General features: G+C 37.3%; 1 protein-coding gene across 2 annotated transcripts in view; it reads left to right on the forward strand.

Moving 5' to 3' along the window:
- pcxa (pyruvate carboxylase a) overlaps positions 1 to 17,346 on the forward strand; it is a 172,607-nt gene that overhangs the window by 137,124 nt on the left and 18,137 nt on the right. For both annotated transcript variants that reach the window (XM_066645625.1, XM_066645627.1), the window contains 3 exons: positions 1,761 to 1,917; positions 4,061 to 4,301; positions 4,597 to 4,846. In XM_066645625.1, coding sequence (XP_066501722.1) covers positions 1,761 to 1,917; positions 4,061 to 4,301; positions 4,597 to 4,846 — 648 coding nt within the window. The remainder of the gene's footprint in view (positions 1 to 1,760; positions 1,918 to 4,060; positions 4,302 to 4,596; positions 4,847 to 17,346) is intronic.

Below are 17,346 nucleotides of genomic sequence, written 5' to 3' on the forward strand. Positions count from 1 at the left end.
TGATTTCAAATGAAATTACAATTTAGTTCCTAAATGGGTCTTCACTTGCATGGTATTATATTTAATGCTAAATATAGCATTAAACATAAACAAACAAAATAATATGTTATGTTTGAAAAAGCAAGTATAAATGTATTTTTTCAATATGTAAAAGGCTAAAATGTGTGTGGGGGGTGGTTTCCTGCTATACCTTAGTATGGGAAATGTTGACTTGATCAGAGTCAAGATCACCAGAGGCAAAAAAGCTCTAGTTGTTCTATGAGCAGAGCTTCACATCAGTCACACAGTGTTTTGTTTTTTTTCTCCCCCCACATTTGTGCTCCTTGCCTTCAGCACATGCCACTGTGCCAGCATTTGGCCTCTTACACTGTCCATCATTCCAGCTGGACGATACAGTAAAGCACCCTTAGGCCACATGGACAGGTTCGTACGCTAGTGTCAGCTCCCCCGCTGTATTACAGCCACAAAATCTCAGACTCCTGCTTGGTTGTGCTTCCGCTTGAATAGAATGAGCAGGAGTTGCTGGTGTGGCTCTGCAGAGCCGTAAAGGTCATAAACAGCAGCTCAAGGTCCAGCTTTGTTTGAGCAGAAGCAGAAAAGCCAGCGTGAAATGGGAGGCAAATGATGCAGAGTATTTTAAGCTTCACTGAGTTACATTTCCATAAAACATTTGGGGAAACTTGCCTTCCCTTTATATTTACTGAGAAAAAATTTTTTCAGTTCATTGTTGGACTTTAACTTTTGGGCACTTCTCTGGTGACCCTGATGAATTTGAGTATTGCAAGCAAATGTTACTTTGTGAAGGACATACCTGCCACAGAAGTGAGTGAATTTCACAATATTGTTGTCATAATGCTGATTTTACATTTGAGACCTCTCAAAACCTCAGGTACCCACCCCTTTAAGCTGAGCCTTGATTTTAAACTTTGTGCGAGATATAAATACTTAAAGGAAAAACACCCACCAAATCCAGCTACATACCTCTGAATTTGAGCTCTGTTTCGGGCTTAAAATGCATCTTTCTGTAAGGTAAGCATCTAAAAAGCATTTGTTAACATGAATTAAAGCTGTAAGCCACTCACTGTGAGTTTCTGTGATTCAGCCTTGATTAAGAAGTGCCATTGGGCTTGACCAAAGAAATAATTGGTTTAATTTTTATTTGCAATTTTGCAATAATTCTTTATTGTTTTCCATGGTACATTTTTAACTGTACTGTTTCATGATCTGAAATGAATTTCCAAATGAGGAAATATTAATTTAACATAATCTTAATTCTAAAGATATTTTTACTTTGTAATAACATACAAAAACAGCACAGTGTTCTGCAAAGTTGTTCTTAAGGAATGAGGAAAGAAAGCATGGACAAGATTATTGGAACTTGATGTTAAAGTTTAGCTTATTCAGATAATGGATGGATGGATATTATTTATATATACATTATATTTAATGTTTTTAATTTATATAAATTATTAATAGTAATCATAGGACAATTCTACTATAAATGTGTGTAATTTGTACAACATGTTTATGAAACAAACATTATAAGCATGCTTAATTGCTTTTTTATATCTCTGAATTCATCGTAGGATTTAGCTGATGTCTGCAGTCACATGTATGTATATGTACTTTATTTAGTTTTTCAAAATGGCCTTGGATGTGTATTAGCCAATCAGTATTCAGAGTTATCTGTGTCAGGACTTTGAGTTCAGTTTGTAATACTCATGTATGTATCTCACTGTTTCTCCCTTCCTCATTTCTAGGTGCTACGTTTGATGTGGCGATGCGTTTCTTATGTGAGTGTCCATGGAAGAGGCTGCAGGAGCTGAGGTCCTTGATACCCAACATTCCCTTCCAGATGCTCCTGAGAGGAGCCAATGCTGTGGGATACACAAACTACCCTGACAACGCTGTCTTCAAGTCAGTCTTATAAATATACTCTATAACAACCTTATTCAAGTCACTGATATCATTTAAGGCTGATTTTTAGTTCTGCGCCGCAGGCTACGCAAGAGCCCTACTCTGTTGTGAGCATTTATACCTCTGCATTGATGTCTGCGTAGCTCAGCAATTACACCGCCAAAACACTAGGGCTGAATCTCAAACATCTTCCTCTACACTATGTAGTGCACAATGTACTGCTGTAGTAGTATTACTTTTATAAATCTTTAAAGTGCACTCTTTAGGGAGTAGGTCATTGTTTGGGACAGAGCATGGTTTGCATGAGGTGCCAGGAAAGAATAAAATACAAAATCGGCATTTTTTTTTTCCTGCCTGGTCTCGTTTTTTTCTTGTGAGTTTATTTTTTATTTTTTTTCCTGAGATGTCTGTCTTTTTCCTTTTTCCTTTCCTTTTTCAACTTTTTTTTTTTATTCATCCCTGATGTCCATGCCATGTCTAAGGAAATCATTCACCATGAATTTGCTGCTGGCTGCAGTCCCTGTAGTGTAAAGGAGAGGAGTTCAAGTTCCTATACTCCTTCAATTCAACTGTCTGTCTGACTACCGACTAATCACAGTTGTTGCTGTGTCAACAAGACTAGTAGTTACAGGTGCCTCTCAATAAATTAGAATATCATCAAAAAGTTAATTTATTCCGGTAATTCAATTCAGAATGTGAAACTTGTGTATTATGAAGATTTATTTCAAACAGAGTGATCTATTTCAGGCGTTTGTTTTTTTAAATGATAATTATGGATTACAGCCAATGAAAATAATGTGTTTATACTGTAATACTGTGGTCATTAAACCAGGTATTGGTACTTTTGGCAGTGTGGATAGGTGCCAAGTCCTGCTGGAAAATTAAATCCGCATCTCCATAAAGCTTGTCAGCACAGGGAACCATGAAGTGCTCTAAAATTCCCTGGTAGACAGCTGCACTGACTTTGGAATTGATATAACATGGTGGACCAACACCAGCAGATGGCATGGCTCCCCAAACCATTACTGATTGTGGAAACTTCACCCTAGACCTCAAGCAGCTTGGATTGTGTGCCTCTTCACTCTTCCTCCAGACTCTGGGACCTTGATTTCCAAATGAAATGCAAAATTTACTTTAATCTGAAAATAAGACTTTGGACACTGAGCAACAGTCCAGTCTTTTTTCTCAATGGCCCAGGTGAGATGCTTGTAGTGTTTTCTCTGGATCATGAGTGGCTTGACAAAAGGGATGTGACTGTTGTAGCCAATGTCTTGGACACGTTTGTGTGTGGTGGCTCTTGAAGCACTGACTCCAGCAGCAGTGTACTCCTTGTGAATCTCCCACAAATTTTTGAATGGCCTTTTCTTGACAATTCTTTCAAAGCTGCGGTTATCCTTGTTGCTTGTGCACCATTTTCTACCACACTTTTTCCTTCCACTCAACTTTCCATTAATATGCTTGGATACAACATCTGTCAAGTCAGCAGTCTTCCCCATGATTGTGCAGCCTACTGAACCAGACTAAGGAACCGTTTTTAAAAGCTTAGGAAACCTTTGCAGGTGTTTTGTGTTTATTATTCAGTTTTCTGAGATAATGACTTTTGGGCTTTCATTGGCTATAAACCATAATCATCAACATAAAAAATACTCTTTAAGTATATTGCTCTGTTTGTAATGAATCTACATAATACATGAGTTTAAATTACCTTTTTGATGATTACCTTTCTGGGGGAGGTGCATGTCAATCTTGTGCTGTAAGGTATGGCGTAGGGTTCAGGTCAACACGTATAAATTGGGCTTTAGAAATAGATATATTTCACTCTTAATTTCCATTAAAGGTGAATTTAGTTATTTCCATCTTTTCTCCTATAAATGTATAATTTTTGAGACCAGGCTTTTTGTACACCAGTGCTCTAATGCTGAAATACCAAATTATAGAGCAGTAATAATTAAATAGTAGTTGTCATATAATAAGAGTTTTAACATTTAATTTACTCTAATCTCTAGTGCAGAAACAAAACACCAGCTCTAAGGTGTTTTTGGATTGATTATATTGTTTAAAATAAACACACAGTTTTAATGCTGTACTGTCTTTTAAATGATGTGCAAGGGTTAATGTTTAATGAATGTGTTTCCATTTTCAGGTTCTGTGAGGTGGCTAAAGAGAATGGAATGGATATTTTCCGGGTGTTTGACTCTCTGAACTACCTGCCAAACATGCTGCTAGGAATGGAGGCAGCTGGTGCAGCAGGGGGAGTAGTGGAGGCGGCCATCTCCTACACAGGGGACGTCTCTGACCCCATGAAGCAGAAATACTCCCTGGACTACTACCTCAATCTGGCCGACGAGCTGGTGAAAGCTGGAACACACATTCTTTGCATCAAGGTGGAGAACACTATTCTATTTTCTATAGTGTTAATATATTACAATACTAAAGACCTGCAGGGTATTGCCGGTTTGTTTTTGTGAGAGCTTTGGTCAAGTCTGCTGTATTTTGTTAATATTTATTCTTTACTACTGCCTTCATTGCTGCGTCTTTCACTTTACTACCACCTACACATACCATACAGTTTCTCCAGCATCTGTTCCTGTTAATGCATATACAAATTTAGATTACTTTATCATCTATCTCTCACTCACTCAATGTCTACATCCGTCTCCTCTCTCCACACCCCCCCAGGACATGGCCGGTCTGCTGAAGCCTCAGGCGAGTCATCTGTTGGTCGGTTCCCTGAGAGACCGTTTTCCGGACATGCCTATTCACATCCACACACATGACACTGCGGGAGCTGGTGTGGCTGCCATGCTGGCATGTGCTGAGGCTGGAGCAGACATTGTGGATGTTGCAGTGGACTCCATGTCAGGAATGACTTCACAGCCCAGCATGGGTGCCATTGTGGCTTGTACTAAAGGAACAAAGCAAAACACAGGTGCGTTTTTTCTATAGTCAATTGGGGCTACAATGAATAATCTTTACATTTTTGAAGACTGCTCTTTAAGATTATTGATTATGTTTACTTTAAAATAGTAAATATAATCAACAATGATGATCATTAACTGAGTTTGATGTGAGGGGAGGAGATCTATTGGAAGCATTTGTTTAATTAGTATGAAGTTCTGTCTGTATTATATTCTGTAACTTCAACTACCCACACACACCTCGCCTGCCTTCCCTAAAATGGAAGGATGGATGGATGACAAAAGTTAGTAAAATTTCACACACTGCAAATGTTAAAAGATGGACACCATAATCTTAAAAGAATCCACAAGAGTTAGTGTCAATCTTTTTTACACTGTGGACAAATTTATCAAATGTGTAGTTCAAAAAAATGAACTCAAACTAAACTTTGGAGGTGTGTAAATTTTACTACCGATTTCTTTTTAATAATAGAACCGAAATTAAATGAAATAAATTTGCTTTAAATTGTTAGTCAATTTAATTAATAAAACAATATATAATTATAAAAAATATACAATTATATAACACTTTGAGAAAATAATGAAATATCTAACATTGTCAGTAGATCCACTGAATTTTGAATAGATTATAGAATATTTGTCACTTGCATTACTAATGCCACTGATGATTGTACACACATGCACACAGTTCTCAGAGTGAGTTGTAGAATGCTAAACCCACAATCCTTGAGTTATTTCAATAAAACGCACACCCCTCTGCCATGTTTATCAATTGAATGTGCTTTTGCTCCTCTGTTTTATTGTTTATTGTTTGTTTTTTTGGTTTTAATTGACCTTGTTATTCCTCATTAAAGCCTGGCAGCCTCTTGTGCCAGGGCAAAGTTGAAGAGAACAGCATGCATGTATTTTTGGAATTAATTCTCACTCATGCAGTGAGCATTTGTAGTCATCTCATTGCTTTGGCAGAAGAACACTTAGCCTTGCATTAATGTCACCTGTTATGAAGCCTTCACATCCAAGCAAGAGGCACCTTCACCAAGACACGCACTTTGTTAAACCCACTTTTATAATCACATGTATTTGTGGCTGTTTAATTGAGACATCTTCTTTGTTTAATTCACATATATTTATCTTCACCTCCCCCCAATAACTTGCTGATGAGGGGGGTTAGGGAATGTCAGATATTACTGAGAAAACTGGCCATAAAGGCACTCGACAAACTAAAGCTGTAATGAAAGGGCTGAGGGAAAACTAGAGAGTGCAGAATACATGGACATTTGAATGCGGTAGATGGCCCCCTGAACTTTCCTTAATTGTGACATTACAACAACTGCTGGTGTTTAACCTCAGCTTATGAGTTTTTGGCACTTTGCCACCCCAATTGCTTTTGCATGAGTGTTTGTGTGTATTTATGTGTGTGCCAGAGAGAGAGAGTGAGAGAGAAAGTGTTGTATCTATGGGCTTTGAGGTCACTAAACTGTCCATGGCCACTACACATGGCTGAGTTAAGAGGAACCTCATTAAACCAGCACACGATAAAGTCAGATCATTAAGCACTCATGTTGGAGAAGTAAACATTTCTCCATAGTTGTCACTTCATAGACCATAGACCATTACAGAAGCTGTAAATTATGTAAGGCCAGAGATCTCTGAGAATTTCAGTGTGTGCACACTTAACACTTCTATACACACATCACCATTGATGAGGTCCTGGTAAACAACACTCTAGTGTAGTATGCAGATTTTGGGTGCATGTATTATTTAATAATTTGTTTGTTTATTTGTAAAATTCCACATCTTTTATAGAGAATATACTGCTGTACAATGCAATGCAAAGTCACTTCTTTTAATTGAGTTTAACATATTGGGGGAAAAATGAGACCAATTATAAATTTTGTGCTGTAGACTCGTGGACACATCCTAAGTAAAGATAGCTATTGTGTGGCAGAAATGTTGTCTATTTTCATGACAGGAGCAGAGGCGCTAATATAGTGAAGAGAGGCACTATAAGAAAACGTTTGAGAGAATAAACACATCACCAGCAGGTATGGTTAGGCATGCCACCAAATTATCCAATCTGATTAACCCCTCACTTCCTTTAAAGACCGAGCACATTCACTGTTGTAGCAAGCCTCCTGTTTATCACAGCTGCATTTATTTCTTTCCAAAAGAAATTAACAATCAGCAATAAATGAACTTGCAAAATACAAAATTTGTTAAATGTGGAGTTTGGAAGCTTTAACACCCAAGTGCAGTCACAAGATTTGAGCGGTAAAATTTTCAGCATGTTAAATTCAGCAAAGAAGAAATTCTGTTTAACTTTTTTCCTCCTATTATGAATGAAGAGGTGAATTAAAACATCTTGTTTTTGCTGTCCACAAAAAAAGTATTTCTTCTTTTTGGTGTTAATATTTTGTAATTATTTGTATATACTAGCTGTCTTTTATAATTTAACATTTTATGATATATAGCATCTACCAGTCAAGAAGGTGTGAAATGTATAGTTCCTGTCATTTTTACTTTTAAGTTTTACAAATGCATGAGAAACTAGTTTGCTTAGATGTGTCATAACTGTCCTGCAGTAAAAGGCAGTATTAAATTTTTGTAATGCTAGACTGGTAAAATGTCTCTTTAAACATTAAGACATGACTGATTGAATATTCATTTCTTGTTTTTACACGTTCATGCTACTGCTTCACATTCAGATAACGTTGAGATAAAGATTTAATCATATTGCATTGACACTTGAGCACATAAATGCCTCTCTGTTAGACAGATGGAAATCCGATTTGCTTCAGTGCTGTTTTTCTTGCGTCGTATTCAAATCCAAGGGATTCTCTTCAGGAATCTCCTTAAATGGTGTGAGGCAGCATGGAAATCTTGTTCTGTGCATTGTTGTATTTTATAAGCAATGAAGGAGAAGCTTCCTGCCAGTTATAACAATAATTATGGTTTTATCTGAAATTGTTGTATGCAGCTTCTGTTTTCCTCCTTGGGTTAAATTCAGTAATGAAGGCTCTAAAGGTCACCACTGATAGGAGAGCAAAACACTTTGGGTCCACTTCCTATGAATCATGTATTCATAGAGATTAAGAAATGCATTTATAAGGAGCTGTATGGCATAGATAATTTGTTATAGTGCATTGCTTGACAGCTTGCAATCATACTTTAATATATAATCCTTTAAAAACAAAAGCTTTATAAACTCAGTTGCCATAACGTATTATATTTTTATAAGAATGTTATAGACCAGCAGGTTTACAGGATTGTGAACATTTGTTTTAACATGCTTTGTGAGCCTGCAGATACTTTTTTTTTAATACTTGTAACTATCCAGTTATCAGCGAGTGTAAAGGCATTGGCCAGACATTAAGATATTATAAATGCCATATAACACTCCATAAATGCAGCTAAGAGGCATTATGCATAAAAGATTCATAAAGTGTTACTGGTTCTTTCACTGCCAGCTTTGAACAAGTGCCTCCTTATACGATTAGCTGTGGATTCATGTCTGCTCAAACCTCAGGAGAAATATATCAGACATTCGGCAATGCTTCTACTGTCAGTTTGAGTTTTGAAAGAAATGCAGGTTAGGGGTGGGCGATATGGCCCTAAAATAATATCACGGTATTTCAGGGTTGTTGTTTTTTTTGGTGATAATGATGTTCTTGGCGATATGAGAAAAACACTGATTTAATAATAAAAACAATTTTATTAATTTCAAGAACAGATTATTGCAACTAAATAAATGTTATATTAATATTAATTATATTACTTTAATACTATATTTAATTTCTTATTTAAATTATATTTTACTTTAGTACTAAATCTAAACATTTCAGAAGAAATAACAAATAAATGTGTAAATATTTGCTTATTTTGTAAACAACTGTATCTTACCAAGATTCCGATATTGTATAAAAAAATATTTAGAATATTGATGTTTTATATTCAAACCACCTCCACACGACTGAAGTCACCCATGGAGCAAATTTTTGAACGCAGCATACCTGTCTCTGTGCCTAAATGACTCATGTAATGAATGTATGCCATAATATGTGTAACTGCAATGATGCATTATGTAAACAAGTCAGAATATCATGATAATCACAATATGTCACAGCCCTAATGCAGATTATGTATTTTTCTTGAAGTAGCAGATATGTTTATACACAAACCAGATGTGTAAAGTGATTTGAGCACCTGGATGCCAGCACATGTCCAGAGTTTTCTGACAGCATTTACACTTGGCTGTTTCATGATGGGAAGGGGACTGAAAGGTAAACATGGTCTAAAAGATAGATAAATAAATGAAATTAATTAAGTGATGGTGGAGTGTATGAATATTTATGTCCAAAGCAGAGTTTTGTCCAAGTGAAGTTATTACATGCAGTGGCACACTAATTAATGGTTTTGACATATATTTTATTGACTGTAGATTCTGAAACACACACATCTATTAATTAGTGCGTCATTAATTAGTGGAATCTGTGTTCATTATTGCGTTGTGGTAGTTTTACTGCAAAAAAATTTAATACAAAATTGTGGACGAATGAATAAAACCATTCTCACTTGGCAGGGTTGGTTTAATTAAACTGTAGTCAAAATGCTGTAATTAATTAGTTTTCCTGACAGCGTAGATCATTAGAACGAACATGACCCAAACATGCAAACTAAGTCACACTGAAACCAATTCAAGCTCTGATGTGGTTCAGTTGACGTATGAACATAAAGTGCACCATAGCCATACAAATAGATCAAACACATACTGAACCAATTTGACAAATTACTGTTTTATTATTTCAACAGGATGATAGCTTAAAATGTGTGTGTACAACCAATTTAATAATGCAGCATGTTTTATAAAGTTAATCATGAGCATAAGACTCTGCAATAAATAAATCTTTGCATCATGTTAAAGACACAAATATTCGTAATTTCTCATGGCTTAAAACAGCACTACATTAATTCAAAGAACAGCTCACTTCATTATTTTCATTAATTTTGTCAGTTATTTCTGCCACATCGTCATCATAGCATCTGTCCAATCAGTAGTGACCTTTTTCTAGTTATGAATTTTGCCTGCACCTTTTACTTCAGTGTGTAACATACTAGTAGGACCCTGAGTGAACTGGGACTCAAATGAATTTTTAGCTTTGATTCAGACCAAGGCACTCACAACAGCATGTGTAATTGTAATCCAGTTCAAAGCTACAATAAATTTGGTCTGACAGTAGTGATTATCTAAATCACTGAAGCCAGAGCTCTTTCAGTAATAGAAGTGATGTCCTAATTGACCTCACAGACATGTAATTACAAAACCTGAAAACAGTCTCAGTCTCAGACTGAGTTGTTATTGTTATTGAATGTGGCACTTGTTCTTTAACTCTTCAGTGTAGGCTATCTGAGGTAATTTGGGGAAATTACAGAGATACTTAGTCCTGTAATTGGTCAGTCACATTACACTGCACAACGTCGTCTTGTAAATCTATTTCAACCTGAATCATGCTCTGGCATGTGTAAATGAGGAGAGTAGTGAGTAGGTGTGCTCCAATCGCTGATATTTACATTTAACAGCACTTGGCAGGACTCTTACCCATAGTGACTTGAGCTTTAATCATGTTACAGATGTAGGCGAATGTAGCATTGGGATTCTTGCACAAGAACTCTTATTGGTATAGTGTGGCATGTTTGCCTGAGTAGGGAATCGAACCACACAAAATCTCCCACATAGTGGGCAGCGGTATTAAACACAAGACTACTGTAACCAACTGACTTTTACGGTACCGCTTTTCCATCTTGTCACTTCCTATTCATCTGCCTCTGTGCCCTACCCAGTATTCTTCTTGGTGTCAGAGTCACACATTTGTATAAATAAGAATGTTACTCTCTGTGTGTTGGCCAGTTTGCAGTGTGTTCTGGTGCTTAGCATCCTCCCTGTCCCCTCCTCCAGAGAGCCTCAGCCTGCATCTTTTCCAGCAGTGCATCGTGGGCGTATGACTTCAGCAGTGACAATCACATCACAGCACTTGGCACGACGAAGAGGCGTTTGCCACTTTGTTGATTCGGATTTGTTTATCCCCACCAGATTCTTTTCCGCGGCCCCTATCGTCACTTTCCACTCCTGGAGATGTTGCCTTGGTAATTGAATTGTTGGGAGGCTGTCAGTTTACCCGAGCAAATGTTGCTGTCAGCACTCTCCCTGCTGCATGACAATTTGGCGGCTGGCTGCTGTCTGTGCCACGAAGCATTCATTGGCAGCCTTAAGATTCTAGACTAGAAGACTTTTCTAGGCCGTGTGTAACAAGCAGGTTCGGAAGTGTCGCTCATCAGGGCCATCCGGTTTACATGCGATCCTGTCATGTGACAGATACCAAGAGCATGAGCCATGGATGGGAGACATCCTCATACAATGAAAGTAAAAGAAGCACAGCAAGTGTATAATACACTTTAGGAGCCAGAAAGAACAATGTGCTGTACAACAGCCAGAATAGCTACAGTCAAGAATACCTTCAGTCAAGTGAATTTATAATAAATGTAGAGGCAGAAAAGGTGGGATTGGTCTAATGTGCTTGTGCATGTATGCAGAGCAGGCAGAGGTATTTTGGTTTTTATGATGTACCTCTTCAAGGCATGAGCTGCTTCTTAAATCTGGTGGTCTGTGTTTTCATGTGGCTGTAGCTCTTGTGAGACCTAAGTGTTTGTAGTTTTGGGTGGTTTTATATTGTGATGTTTGTTGCCTTGAATATGTCGGCTCTGTTGATGGCAGCTCTGGTTCTTTGGTACTTTTATGTCCACTGTGGGCACTATATACCCCCAAGATGCCCCCCCCCCACTTGTCTGCTGTTTCATGAAGACACTTATAATGATGCTACAGTAGGTTTTCACATTTTTTAAGTCAGTCTTACACATCACCTGCTTTCTTATGTGGTGCTGGAAAAAGGTGCTGTACTAAACCATCTTTTGAATAATGATTCCAGGGCTTTATTTCCTCCAAAGCAACAAATGCCAAGAAACCTGTAGCAGCTTCCATTGTGGCCCTTTTGGCACTGATTACTCTTCTGGCTCCCTCTTGAAGTCAACAGCTATTTCTTTTGTTTTGCTAAAATTCAAGCCTAGGTGGATGTTAAGGTGCTGCTTAGTGAACCCCATGACCTCACTTCTGAAAATTTGATGATGCATGCTGTTGTGCATTGCAGTGTGCTTGTAAATGAACAACAGGTACAGCCTTGGGATATGAAGTACGTGCCCAGGTGCACTTCGGTATCAGAAATGAAAATATTTTTTTTACACTATGTATGGACTGCCCACTGTGCTGAAACTAAGTGGTCAAGTCTGGATAGTTACTCAGGTACTGCTCCTGGATTGTAAATTCCAGTTTAGTGAGGAAATGATTGGTATGGCTGGGGACGTTAGGAATCTGATTTGTGAAAGGAAGTGTAACAATGAGTGTAACTAACCGACTACACAATGACTAATTTGGGGCTTCTGAAGGTGCCATATTCCAAACAATTATTATTTTTAATTTTTTACGATATTAAAACACTGCATCACATTTAATTTCCCATTTTGAAAACACTGCCTCCACCAAAAGTCTCTAGCATACTCAAGAACTACTCATTTTAAAAAGTCCAAATGTGTCGATGTCCTCTGTAATGAGTGAATCCAACTACTTCAATGTGCCACAACGCCAGACACAGGCATGCAGATGTGCACACACAGCTTGTGTAATCTCTACAGAAATCCAGTGACCAATAGATTGGGCGAAAAATTTAGAACAGTTGCATATGAGCTTAGAAATCACCATTCTCAAGGCTGGAGTGGAGTTTATAATTCAAAGCTAATGTTCCAGTATCGGTATCTGACTTGCTCAGTGCTTTTGTGATTGAATTTGGTCCATTTGTACTCTTCATCTAAGCAGAAATGTTGAGGAGCATGTTGTCTACAAGCGTAGGTCATATAAATTAACAGGTTGCTCATTAACAGAGTTTTGTTATCCTTTGTTGAAGTTTGAGCACGGTTATTACACAGAGCTCTGGGTTCAGCAAATTATAGAAGGTAATTCCCTCTGAAAATATTACGGTCAGACTCAAGCCTACAAATTATTTGTCTGTAATCACTTACATGATAGCATCTCCCCAGACAAAACTAATCCTGCACTAATAGGGCTTTAGAAAGCAGAGCTATAATCAGTGAGCTTCTTGGTTAATAACCACACAAGTGAAACTCCTCAGACTGCTGGCTGTTTAACCACAGCTCCTTTGCTTTCTTTAGAAGAGATTGGAGTGTGAGCAGGGTAGGAGTCTACAGATATTTTATGACGGTGCATGTTGACTCCGGCTCTTCTGCACGTTTTGGGGTCGAGGGAAAGAACGTGCTTCATTTTCCCTCATGTTCTGCGGGGGAAATGCAGTAGAACAAAGTGCACAGCTTCACTGAGACCTTTGATCGCATGCTCCACTGCAAACCGAGGCTCTATAAAAACACGTTTGGGGAAACAGAAATGTGAGTGCATGGCATAAGTGGCAGAACTCCCATTTGCACTCAATCCACATTTAGTATTTAGACTTTGATTTAGTGCTGTTGGTTGATTTTATTCAGTTAGTTAGTTAGTCCCTGAACCCTCCTCTGCAAATTAATCCATGTGTCCTCTGCCAATAACCAGACAGCCATGAACCCTGTTTACACCTGGTTGAGTTCATGTGGCTAGTTTGTGATTTTCATTCTGATTTTGTTTTAAGTACATGCATGTTCAATTGAATGTGGTTAATCAGATTGAAATCCAGTTTCTAAGTGGTATAAAATATGCAAATCAGCTCCATAAGTAGCTTCCTGATCATGGATCCTGTGCTGTGATATTTATAGGGTGGAGTTTTAGTTTTGTGAATGGTGGGGTTTTGGGTGTATTGTGTGGGTTGTTGGAAATATTGTGGTTGGAAAAGTTGAGGTTATACTGGGAGGTTATTTGGATGAGCTGAACAGGATTTTGGTTGTGTGAATGGATTTCATTGGGAGGGGTTTTGGTTGTACTGGTGGGGTTTCCATTGTGTTGGAAAGGTTGAATATGAAAGAGTTGAGTTGTGGTTGTACTGGTAGGTTTTATGGGGGAGAATTGTGTGCATTGGAAGGTTATTTTATTGTTGAATGTGACATGGTGACATTGCTGTATTTACACTTATATAACGTGTCAAAAATGTGTCTCAGACCACCTGCTGAGGTGATTTAAGCAATCCTATTCTAAACTGTATTAAATGCATCTTGGGTGTGTTATCATCTGCATTTTTATGTGGACAGTCTCTATTCTGATATATTCCTGACGTTCAAAACACATAAAGCAAGCAGGTGTAAACAAGGCTTTAGATTTATTTTGACTTCTGTTAAAGGCATTAAATGAATCAGTTCATTGTTCCAGGCTATAAGAATGAATAAGATTATCATTCTCCACTGCTTTCCTGGAAATTTTCCTCCTTAGTTTTTCTTTCACTTTGTGTATCACCTTGTCACTTTCTTATCTGCCCTTCTCTCATTCTCCCATCTCCCCATCAATCTCTTGGCAGTTGTCTCTCCACTCCTATTATCTCTCTGCGCTCTCTCTCTCTCTCTCTCTCTCTTTCTCTCTCTCTTTATATATATATATATATATAATAGGCTTATTCTGGCTGGAAATAATGCAGTTTCAGGTGGCAGTGAGTCCGGACCCCACCTGGAAGCATTACATCACACACTTGGTCTGTGGGAGTAAACTGGGGCATCTAGCGGAAACCCACACAGACTCTGGGACAGCACACACAACTGCTCACAGACAGTAACCCTAGGTAGGGCTGACAACCACAATCCCAGGACCCTGGAACTGTATGACAGTGACACTACCTGTTGCACCACTGTGCAACTCTTTTAACTAACTTGTTTTGTGTGATCCCCTCAAGCTTTTATCCTAGGTTGTCGGTTATAACCTTATTTCAACAATTTAGTTTAAAATAATCATGGTAATTTCTGATGTGTCCTAGAACAGAGCATTCTGATTAAATATATCTTAAGGTCAGTTGATGCTATAGTTCTCTAATCAGTTACAAGTCAACCACAGAGGAGGATAGTGTGGACCTCCAGTTACACATTGTGGCTGCTCACAGTGTGTGCAACCAGAAGCTAATAAAGCCATGTCTATGTGTTTAGGTGTTAGTGGCCACAGTGCAGAGCATAATCAAAATGTAAAATGAGTTGCACTCCATGAAGAATCTCAGAAGGGACATTGTTTGGGGAAAGATATGAGAAGCTTTCAACCCCAAGTACATTGTGGGGATCAAGCATGGTGATGGGAATATAGTGCTTGAGGGGTGCTTCCAGCCAGTTGGCCAGCATCCTAAAAAGAGAAGCCTACATTAACATTCTGCATAAAAGCAGCCGGCAGTATGCAAGAAACTTGGCCTAGCGGTAGAGTACCTTCCAACAACAGTGATCTGAAATGTCCAGCCAGACTTGTCAGGAAATAGTGTTTAAAAAAAAAATGGAGATGTCCATGGAATAAAGACCTGTGCCCAGTTGCATAAAACACCTTAAGTGAAAATTTACTTTAAGATTTCCCTCAAACATCCCAAGTGTGTCAGAAGTTTAGTGTGTTGCAAGAAAAAACACCTTAAGTGGTACCTAAGGACTTTCTTAAAGGAAATTGTCATAACCCCTTAAATGTTTCCTTAAGTAATCCCTTAAAAACCATTGAGTTGCATAGATTTCCTTAATTGTCAATTCCCTTAGAATTATTTAAGGAATGCAAATCCTCACCTTAAAACCTTGAGGTTTTTGAAGATGATCATGTACCTAGGAGAGTTTTTCGAGATGGAGAAAATGATCTGAAGAAGATTACCTCAGACATTCTACACAGCGTAACCACACATTACCTGTAGATTTATAGCTCCAGATGTGTGAGTGGTAGGAGAACTTTTCCATGTTCACAAGTCTTCCGTATGCTGGGTCGTTCATCAAGTGACAGTTGCTCTCTGCCAACAGCTAGATAAAGTAGCTGAGTTTGCGTCCCGGGTTGATCAAGAGGTTATATACTCATCAGAACACCTGGCTTTCCATGTGTTTGCAGCATAATTGTCATTGTCATGGAAACAGTGGAACTTTGCTGCAAAAAAAAAAACAAAAACTCAGTCACTACAGTAAATCCCTTACTGTTCTCCCTTAGTTAAGTGAAACATCTGAGAAGTTTTATGCAACACACTTAAGTAATTTCCATGGCTAATCTTCACTTAATACTTTATACTTAAGGGAAAAACCACAAAAATAAGTGGTGACATGTCAAAACATGTTAGCAATTATATAGTGGCTTTGACTTGGACATTTTAGCATTTGGTAGAAATATTAAAATAAACAAACATTTAATTTTTTTCAATAAAACCACTAGCACAATACTTCCTTCTCTGTCATTTGCAGCTTGAAGAAATCTGTTGGTTTGATTATAAAGTAATTTTTGCTGAACCACATATGGCACCAATTAATTATGCTCAAGTAGGAGTGTGGGAGCAGTTTACGTTTTCTGATGAATGTGTAGGGGATGTTTATTGGGTAGCAGTAGTCTCTATATAGCCCACCTACGTCAATAGTGCCTGGAGACCATGGCATTTTATTACAACAGCTAAAAGTGTAACTAAGCATGTGTAACTAAGGAAAAACATGTTGAGAAAGAGAGTAAAAACCATGCTGTGTCACAGTTGTTTACTAAAGCAGTAAACCATTTGCAACAGTGTGTAATGTAAATTTACCATGGCTAAAAGGAATTTACAAAAAAGGCTGCAAAGTGCAGTTTTGTAAAATGAGCAATTGTTCAATATTTAATTCAGTTTTGGTAGTAATTACATACATATTTATATGATCATGACAAGCTGCTTTTGCCAAGTAATATAATGTTGTTTAAATATATGTTGTTAAAAATACCTTCAACATATCTTAGCCATTTTTAATTTATTTTAGTTACTGGTGTGCTCTTAAATAGCTATATTATTTACCCTTTACCTTTATTTCATTCATTCATCCTCTGAAAAGTGATTCTCTGACTTGTTTGCGTAATGACTCAGTATAACAACTATTCTGTATTTGTTTTTTTATTTACTGTGAAGATTTAAGGTTACTTTTTCTATAATTGTTTATATTTGCTGTTTATATGCACACTATATTTTCTGGAATTTTGTTGTTAGATTTATATGCTATATTTATTTTATACAAAATCAGTATCTTAGTAAGTTACTATTGTTTACAAAATAAGCAAATGTTTAATTTTTCTTGTCACTACTGAATATTTAAAACTGTTACATCTTTAGTAAAATGAAATATTTAAGATATAAAACCTATTTATAATATTTATATATTAAATATATTTAATTTGATGTAATTAATATTAAATATTTTACTTGCAATAGTGTGTTCTTGAAATTAATAAAAGCATTTTTCAGTGTTTTGTTATATTGCCAAGAATATTGTTATCTCCAAAATACCCTGAAATATCATGATATTT

The sequence above is a fragment of the Hoplias malabaricus genome, chromosome 15 (genome assembly GCF_029633855.1).
Source record: "Hoplias malabaricus isolate fHopMal1 chromosome 15, fHopMal1.hap1, whole genome shotgun sequence".
Taxonomy (NCBI): Eukaryota; Metazoa; Chordata; class Actinopteri; order Characiformes; family Erythrinidae; genus Hoplias; species Hoplias malabaricus.